The sequence below is a fragment of the Protobothrops mucrosquamatus genome, unplaced genomic scaffold (assembly GCF_001527695.2).
Source record: "Protobothrops mucrosquamatus isolate PMUCROS unplaced genomic scaffold, P.Mucros_1.0 scaffold_278, whole genome shotgun sequence".
NCBI classification, from domain to species: domain Eukaryota; kingdom Metazoa; phylum Chordata; class Lepidosauria; order Squamata; family Viperidae; genus Protobothrops; species Protobothrops mucrosquamatus.
The window spans coordinates 95,038-104,358 of record NW_015386354.1 but is presented as its reverse complement, the minus strand read 5'-3'; the positions used below and the strand labels follow the sequence as shown (position 1 = coordinate 104,358).

Genomic DNA, 9,321 nt, shown 5'->3' with positions numbered 1-9,321 from the left:
CCCAGGCGCCCTCCCCTCGCCCCCTCAGCCTGGTCGGGCGCAGCCCGGCTAGCGCAGAGCGGGTGGGACCGGCTGCCGCGCCACCCGCCGCCGCCGCCAGGGGCCGCCTCAGCACCGCCGGTGCCCGGGAGGCAGCTTGGCCGGCGGGACAGCCAGCCAGCCGGCGGGGCGGGGACGCCGCCCGAGTCGAGAGAGAGAGCGCGACGGCGGGCGGGCGGCGGGCACAGCGCGGAGAGCTCCGGCGGTTCGGGCGCGGCGCCTGGCAGGTGAGACGCGGGGCCGGCGGGGCCCCCACTGGGGCCGCCGAGGCGCAGGTGTCGCGCTGGGGAGCGGGGAGAGCCTCGTCCCGCCCGTCCGCCTTGGGCCCTTTCCTCGACGGCCAGCCGAGAGCCGCGCCGCTGCCGCCCGCCCGCCCGGGGAGCGACGCGGGCTGAGCTGGGGCTGCCGCGACTCCTCCGGGGCCGCCGCCGGTCCGCGAAGCCCAGCTGCCCCGTCGGAAGAAGCCGTCAGCGTCGGGTCGCCTTCAGCGGCGCAGTCTGGGCGGCGGGAGAGCAGCCTCTTCCGGGCAGGAGCGCGGCCGCTCGCCGGAGGAGACCTCCGGACCCCCTTCGACCTGGCTCGGCGCCCGGCTCGCGTAGCTGGCTGCTCCCTTGGCGAAAGGGGGCTGAGAGCCGCCGGCTCTTGCAGGAGGACGGCCGGAGCCCCCCTTGGCTCCCAGGGAGGCGCCCAAAGCCCCGATCTCTCCCTGCCCTTCCTTTCCCCCCAAAGCCAGAGCTGTCCTTTGGGCGAGGTAGGGCCGAGCCCCGGTCCGTGAGCCTCCAAGCAGGAGGAGGAGGAGAGGTTTCCCTGCCCCCTGGACCCCTCGCTCTGCTGAAGCCCAGAAGGGGCCCTGGAGGGATTAGAGCCGGCCCCACAGGTTGGTTGAAGGCATCAGAGTTTCCCCTTCCTTTCCCCCCCCTCAGGACAGTGACCACTGGGCAGCATGGCTCCCGCGGAGAAGATCAAGGCTAAGATCAAGAAGACGCTGCCCGTCACGGGCCCTCAGGCCCCCACCCTGAAAGAGCTGATGCACTGGTACTGCATGAACACCAACACCCATGGCTGCCGGCGCATTGTGGTCTCTCGGGGACGTCTACGCCGGGTCCTCTGGATCATCCTGACTTTGACAGCCGTGGGGTTGATTCTGTGGTATTGTGCCCAGCTGGTCATCAACTACTACACGGCCTCCGTCTCCGTCACAGTGCAGTTCCAGAAGCTGCGCTTCCCAGCCGTGACCATCTGCAACATCAATCCTTACAAGTAGGTGCTGAGGGCTGGTGGGAATCTGCAGCAAGGGACCGATACTGCAGAGAGAGGAAGACAATTGGGGGGGGGGGTTTCTGCCCGCCATCAACCTTTCCTCCCCTCCTTCTCCTGCGCAGGTACAGTGCCATAAAAGAACACCTTGCAGAACTGGACAAGGAGACCATGGCAGCCCTGGAGTCCTTGTATAATTTCTCAGGGGCAGGAAGCAAGCCACGGGAACGCCGGGAGGTGGGCAGGCAGCACCCCGAGAAGAGCAAGTTTCTCAGGCAGTTTCCCCTGATGAAACTGGACAGCCTCGACGCCAAGCCCACCGTCAATGTCTCCGCTGGGTACAAGCGGCGGAACAGTGCTGGCATCATCTCGGGCAGCTCCAGCATAGTCAACGTCAGAAGCCCCCAAGACGTTGTGGGCTTCCAGCTGGTGAGTTCCCCTTCCCGGACAGCTGGGGTCTTTCCAGGGGTGCCTTTCTGGTGTCAGAATTAGCGGCAGGGCTTGTGGCTAGGAGGAGGCCCACCCCTTGGCTCTGACATGAGCCATGCCCCACGCAGAGTGCCGAGAGCGAGAGCGAGGGTGCCTCCGATGTGCACACAGCTCAGCTTTGAAAAGTTTTCCAAAGTGTGGCGATCGGCCTGGATTCCTTCTCCAGACCTTCCCCAGCCTGTTGTGTTTCTTGCAGTGTGACACCAGCAACAAGAGCGACTGTACCCTGTACACGTTCAGCTCGGGTGTCAACGCCATCCAGGAGTGGTACAAGCTGCACTACATGAACATCATGGCTCAGATCGATGCGGAGGAGAAGGAGAGGATGAGCTACTCAGCAGAGGAGCTGCTGCTGAGCTGCTTCTTTGACGGGGACTCCTGTGACGCCAGGTCAGCTCTGGGCCAAGGGAAGGCAAGAGTGGGCACCTGGGGAGCTTCACCCAAGAGAGAGGGGGGAGAGCATGCCAGTCACTGGCCAGCTCAGAGGGAAGGGCTACATTTGCACTGCCAGCTTAGCTCGCAGGCTGAACTCGGTTTCAGGATCTGCACTGGGCAGCCACCAGATTCATCCCACCAACTAATTGGCAGAAAAACTCCGGCCAGGCCTGGCATGTGTGTTTGTCACTGGCCCAGTTAAGCTCTCTGCCTTTCAGGCTCAGCTCTCCGTTTGGAAAACAAGGAAGAGGGAGAGCAGCACCGTCACAAAGCCAGATTCCTGTTCTGGTTGCCAGACAGTAGAAACACAATGTTTCTCCCACATGTTTTTAGTTTGGGAAAATGGTGTGCATAACAGTCTTAGTAGAATGTTTCCTATATGGCCTCTCTCAGGAACTTCACTTCCTTCCACCATCCTCTCCATGGAAACTGCTACACCTTCAACAGTGGGCAAGAGGGGAAGATCCTGACCACGTCCACAGGAGGCAGCGAGAACGGTGAGAGCCGCAGGTTGACGCTGGAGCAAAGGAGAAGAGAGCAAGCTGGGCCCTTTGCTGGCAACTTCTCTGACTGGCTTCTCTGGGGTTTCATTTCGGGGTGGCTTGTCTCCTGTTTGCTTCTGTCCTTCTCGTGGCCCCTCCGCCTGTGGGCGTGGAGTGGCCCTCTGTGAACTCCAGGGCTCTGCCCACCTTTTCTTTTCACCTGGCCTTTTCAGGAGCGCTTTTGCAACGTGGCCTCTCCTGCCCTGTAAAGGCGGCCTCTCTGTCCAAGACGGGTCGGGAAACGCTTGGGTTCCTGCTTCCCAGTCTCCCACCCCAGGCAGAAGTCCCCAGCCCCCCACCGGGCACCCAGGGGCAGCTCAGAGCCAGCAGCGGAGGGAGGATCTTCCCTGGAGGGAGTGAGGATCAGCTCCTCGGAAGCAGGAGGTTGGGGTAGCCCATCTGGCAACAGGACCACTTGGGTCCCCGATGGAGCCATCACCAGATGACCCCCTCCTCCCCACCTGTTTCTCCGAGACCACAGCTAAGTTTAATCTTTGGAGCAACCGTGGCTTCTTTATTGCTGGACACCAGCCATCTTAACAAAGGACCAATATCTCTCCTGCTCCAGAGGCCTGAGATCTTTTGCACATCAGGATTGCGATTACTCTTGTTCTGGTATCCTTTCCACGTCAGGCTGTCATCTCCTTGAATGGGTTGTCCAGCTGGCCAAGGCCGCCTCCATCCAAGGTCCCCTGAGGGCCTTCGTTTGCCTGGTCCCCACTTCTGGGTGGTGGCCATCTTGGCAGCCTGGTTCTTAGCCCTGCTAATCGTGTCTCTCTCCTCACGCTTATTGTGGCCGCAGCTAATTAACCTTACTGGCATCCCTGATTCTTGATGCCTACTCAAGTACCTACTCGCTACTCATTTGGTATTTGTGGTTCATGTAAGCCCCTTTAACAACCACCCTCCTGAAAGAGGATACTGAGAAACAGAGAATTGTGGTCGAGGATTGCCCCAGTTGCTGTCTTGGGGTGGCCCTTGAGCTTCTTGGGCTTTCTGGTCCTTTACGCCCATATCCTGCTCTGCTGGTGCCGCCGCCTGGCCTATTTGTTGTCATCTGGCATCTTTCATTCTAAGCTGCATCCCGGTTCCACCTCTGTGCCACCCAAGGCTCTGTGGAGCTGCTCCATTTAGTTTATAAAACTTCCAGGCACATCTCCAGCCTCAGATGCCCGGGGTGCCCAGCAGTCAGCAGTTCTGATGAGACTTTTGTACCAGCAGCTCTTTCTGCTACTTCCATGGTTGCTGGTCCTTTTCTTCAGGAGCTGACATTCAGGTTTCCAGTCTTAAGTCTTCCAACAACCTCCTCTTCCTCTTCCTCCTCCTCCTCCTCCTCCTCTCTTCCATTTTATTTTAGAGTCCAGGGTCTCCTACAAAGGATGTAAAGGGGTTCACTGGCCTGAATCCCAAATGAGTGAGTTGGAACTGGAAGTACAAAACCTTGAAATGACTGCTTAGGCTTTCAGAGTTGATTGAGTAGATAGAGATTCCCCCCATATAAATCTGCAAATTAAAGTGAACAGCAACAGCTTTGCCATGCATGAGGGTAACTAGCCATGTTTCTGCGGCCTCTTACTTCTTTTTGTTGTTGGAGACAAAAGGCTTCTTTTCAACCTGTGATCCAATTATTGCACAGAATGGCAGAGCAGCATGTTCTTCCCTGATATGATGGACAGCTGCTCAGAGTCTGTGGCTGCTCTAATCAGTGGAAGGGCTTGTTCAGGGAAGCCCAGTAGAATTATTGGTGGGAGAAAAAGCTGTGGATACTTGCTCAATGAATGAGAAACACAATAACTGACTTTCAAGGCTGAACTGCTTCTTTCCTTGGCTCTTGTTTAGGAATTCCTCCACATTATTTCTGATCAGGAGATGCACATTATGGCCTTGTCTTGTTTTGGAATAAAGCCAGCGTCCCTTTCTCTGGAAACGGCTTGTTACCACCCAAACCATCCCTTTTAGAGGAGTTATTCACAGGACGAGAGGCAGTTTGGTGTCATAGTTAAGGCACCAGGCTAGAAACTGGGAGATGGTGAATTCTCCCCCTGCCTTTCTGCACCAGATGAGCTGGGTCATCTTGGGCCAGCCACTTTCTCTCAGCCCCAGATAGGAGGAGATTGCAAATCACTTCTGAAAAACCTGGCCAAGAAAACTGCAGGGACCTGTCCAGGCAGTCCCTGAGAATCAGACAGGATTGAACAGAAAGGGGAAAAAACTCTCAGCACATATTTACACAGAAGACTGATATTACTGCTCAGGGCACCACCATCTATCGAAATACGGGGTTTCCTGCCCTGTCCTGGGCCTCTGTGTCTCTGTTCAAACCTTGTCCAGGTTGAATGGGCCCATCCAGGGAGAGGAGTTGGACTCGAAGCCTCTGCTCCGACTCTGTCCTAGCAGCAGGAAGCCTTGTGCTCCACAGGAACTCCGTTCTGGACTGAGGCTTCCTCCTTGGGATTAAATGGCTGACGGTGTCTCATCTCAGGCTAATAGAGCTGGCCCGAAAAAATATGGATGATCAGTAGATGGCAGCAGTTGGCTGCAATCAAAACTTTAATTCGATTGAATGTCTTGTAGATTGGTAGGGATAACTGTGTTTGTAAGCAACTGGACATGCTGTGGGAAAAGCAGGCCAAGGTGTTCCCAACCTGCCCCCTTTGGTCCTGCTCATTCTACCTGCAGGGCCTCAGGTTGCTCCCACTTCTCTGCCCAGGGCTGCAGGTGATCCTGTACATAGAAGAGGCCGACTACAACCCCTTCCTGGTGACCTCCACGGGAGCCAAGATTGTCATCCACGATCAGGACGAGTACCCCTTCATTGAGGATATCGGCACTGAGATCGAGACAGCCACGGCCACCTCCATCGGGATGCACTTTGTGAGTGCCAGCAACTCGGGGTCTCTGGCCCAGGAAGTGGGACAGGCTCCCCCAGCTGAGAGGCTCTGTGGGAAATGGGGCTTTCACACATTCTTTGACCTGCTCAAAGCTGCGTCTCCTGGGCAGGTCAGAAAGAAGCCCTCTTGGAGCAGTGGAACAGTTGGCAGAAGGATGTTCCCCTGGTGGTCCCAAGCCCCCTCCCCTGGGTTCCCCCAGGCGTATCCCCAACAGAGCTCTTTTTTGTCATGCTGCAGACCACATCCCACCGTCTCAGCCGGCCATACAGCAACTGCACGGAGGACGGAGCTGATGTTCCTGTGAAGAACCTCTACAATAAAAGCTACTCATTGCAGGTGAATCCATGTTGGCCCCCTCTGGTCGTGGCCTTCCCTGCAGTTCCCCTTGAGGTGGGACCCATTAGGGTTGGCCCCATTTGGCAAGTCCCCTGGGCCATCCCTTCCCAGCTGTTCAGCAAATTGGGGCTGCCTTCTTTGGGCATCAGCCCAGCCCAAGGGCTGCAAGACCCATTGACCCTCCAAGCAGCAAAGCAGGCTGTGCCTTGAGCCCTGTGGGCCTCCCCCTCTTTCCTCCCCCCCTCCCCCCTCCCATGGCTGCTAGGGATTATGAGGGAAAAGACCATGGTGTGCATCTCACCAGATTTCACCAGCATTTAATTTCACCCGGTGCAGATCTGCCTGCATTCCTGCTTCCAGAATTCGATGGTGAAAACCTGCGGATGTGCTCAGTACGCTCAGCCCCTGCCTGCCGGAGCCGAATTCTGCAACTATAAAAAATACCCCAATTGGAGTAAGTCTTCCCAGGAGGTTAGAGGATCCTTCACAGGAACGGATCTCAGGCTGTTGGGATCTGGCTTTAGAGCAGTGTTCTCAACCTCAGCCACTTTAAGGCGCATGGACTTCCGGAATTCTCCAGCTGAAGTCCACTATCTTAAAATGACTGAGGTTGAGAAAGGCGACTTTAGAGTCTCATGAGGTCCCTTGAAAGTGGCAGCCAAGACAAACTCTTCCTGCTTCCTGGGGCTGCCTCCAGCCTGCCCACCTCTGCTTCGCCTTCCCTGCCCGAGCTTTGAAAAGAAGGTTCTGAGAGACCCCTGCCCTATTGGAGGTGAGTCTCTTTCTGCCCTTTCTCAGGCTCCCCCCAAGGCGCTTTCTCCTCCGGGGCCCTGGTGAAGTTTTGGCTCCCTCCCTCTCTCCATCCTCCATCACGCTCCTTCCTGTTCCCCTGCAGTGTACTGCTACTATAAGCTGCACGAACGGTTTGTGAAAGAGCAGCTGGGCTGCCAGCAAATCTGCAGAGAAGCTTGCAAGTAAGTTCTTGCTGGAAGTCCCCAAGACCTTAGGACCACAAAGCCAGCCTCTGAAAAGCAGCGGCTTCCATTCCGTCACATCTGCCTCTCCTGGAGAAAACTCAGAGCTTCCCCTCTTCTCCTGCAGGAAAGACTTTGTGAAAAGCTGTGCAGTGTGGCCCCTGCTCAGGCAAACAGCTCTTTTGGGGTTCATCTGCAGCCTAGTGGAGATCACCCATAATCTTGCCCTGCCCGATGCTTCCAAGCCCAAAGGGCCAATGAGCTGCCAACCTTCCCCTCTGCTTTTCAATTGGATCATTCCGGTCCAGCAGAGACCCAGGTTTATGTCCGCACAGGGCCTGTTCCAGCACTAGAAATTCCCCATCGTGTCAGGTTGGGAATAATAAGAGCCACTTCTAGCACTGCTCTGGGCACTTTAAACACCTGTGCTTTTAAGCACTGAACCAGCATGGAGTGTTTGTGTGTAAAAACTGGGGAGGGAGCTGGAAGGCACTGCCTGCATTTGGAGCCCCCTTGCTCCCAGCTCTTCAGCCGCTGCCTCTCTCTGCAGATTGAAGGAGTGGGCCCTCACCACCAGCCTGGCCCAGTGGCCGTCCAGCGTGTCTGAGGCAAGTTCCTGCTCGGCCGAGGGATGCCTGCCAGGGATGCCCTTCCACACTCAGTGGCATCTCAAGAGGCTCCTAACCGGGGTCTGGTGGGTGCGGCAAAGAGGCGGTTGTGCCAGAAGCACAGAGGGCATCATCACCTTGTCAGCCTCCCGCTTCCTGAAGAGGGGAAGCAACCAGTGGAAATGGGGTTGGGGCCTGCCTGGACGGACAGCTCCACTGCCCACCCCAGTGACCATTCTGAGGAGGCCAACTGGGGAGGGGGCACATGCACTGGCTCTGGCTCTGGCTGGGAGGGTTAAGAGGGTCTTGAGAGCAGCAAAGTCTGGGGGTGGGAGGGAGAAGCATACAAACCCATTCCACTCACCTTCCTTCTCTCTTTTCCTCCTCCTTGGAAGGAATGGATCCTTCGAGTTCTCTCTTGGGACAAAGGCCTAAAGGGCCACAAGATGTTAAACAAGTAAGTTTCCTCCTGCCTTTTTAACTGTCAGAACCTTTCGGCCCTCAGGCTGTTTTTGACCTGGGGGGGCTCGTTGGCTGCTCCCCTCCTAACCCTAACCCCTCCCTCCCTCCCTTCCAGGACAGACCTGGCAAATCTCGTGGTGTTCTACAAAGATCTGAATGAGAGGTTCATCACCGAAAACCCAGCCAACAATGTAAGTTTTCCCCTTGACGAGTTCCAGGCTGCTCCACTTTGTGGGACCCAATTCCCCCCCCCGGAACCCATCCCTCCCCTCCCGAGAGGCAGGGGAGGGCATCCAATCCATCTGCCCTCCCTGCCCTCCGAGCAACAGGCGTCTCCCAGTGGTGGCAGCAGGACTAAGGGCCTGGATCTGGTTCAGGAGTTAGGGGCAAGTCTGTCCGCCCTTCTTGGCGGTCACCGGAGTGACACTCGCATCCCTCCCCCAGATTGTCCTGCTCCTATCCAACTTTGGGGGCCAACTGGGGCTGTGGATGAGCTGCTCGGTGGTCTGTGTCATTGAGATTGTGGAGGTCTTCTTCCTGGACACGCTCTGCATTGTCCTGCGCCACCAGTGGCAGAAGGCCAAGCGGTGGTGGAGAGGGCAATCAAGCACGCAGGACCGAGAAGAGGAGGATGGCGCACCCCCAACCAGCCCAGAGCAAGGGTACCACAACGCTGCCTGCGCCCAGGATGACGATGACCCCCCCACCTTCAACACGGCCATGCGGCTGCCCCCGCCCCAAACGCCCCCACCCAACTATAACACTCTGCGACACATCCGCCCCTTTTCGGAGCAGTTGGCAGACACCCTGGAGGTCAGGGCCCAGTGAGGCCAGCGGTCTCCACGGAAAGCCCCGGGATTTGGGTTGCCGCTGGAGGCCTGAAGCCACACACCAGCAACACAGCAATTCCCTGTGCAAGAGACTCGATCGGGTGTGTGCTTTCCCTTCACCTCTGCCCTTGTGGGGGGCCTGCTGTTACCACGCGTGAGGATGGCGGACGGGACAGTCAGGCAAAATGGCACCCAGTCCATGGCCTTGAACTCTGGACAGGAGCTGCCTTCTCTCTCAGTTGGGAAGCCCCACTGGTGGCCGAATTGCCCCATCCTGGAGGCCAGTGAGTGGTCCAGGAGAGCTCCAGGCATCTCTGGGGAGCAGCCAAGGGGTAAGCTTCTAAGGCTGGCTCATTGGCTGAGGGGGAGGCCAGTTCCTGAGAGGAGGGCAGTTGCTGACCTTAAGTCCTCTGCCTGACTGGCTACATTTTGCCTGGTCCTGGAAACCCTGCACAGGC

At 57.4% G+C, this 9,321-nt stretch overlaps 1 protein-coding gene across 1 annotated transcript; it reads left to right on the top strand.

Annotated features, from left to right (window-relative positions):
* The first annotated feature begins 982 nt into the window (after positions 1 to 982).
* Positions 983 to 8,861, top strand: SCNN1G (sodium channel epithelial 1 gamma subunit). The gene is made up of 12 exons (XM_015831749.1): positions 983 to 1,299; positions 1,422 to 1,725; positions 1,982 to 2,175; positions 2,614 to 2,717; positions 5,473 to 5,636; positions 5,891 to 5,989; positions 6,326 to 6,443; positions 6,885 to 6,963; positions 7,514 to 7,571; positions 7,967 to 8,028; positions 8,149 to 8,224; positions 8,478 to 8,861. Exons 1-12 carry the CDS (start codon positions 983 to 985, stop codon positions 8,859 to 8,861), a joined length of 1,959 nt encoding a protein of 652 aa, XP_015687235.1.
* The last annotated feature ends 460 nt before the right edge of the window (positions 8,862 to 9,321 follow it).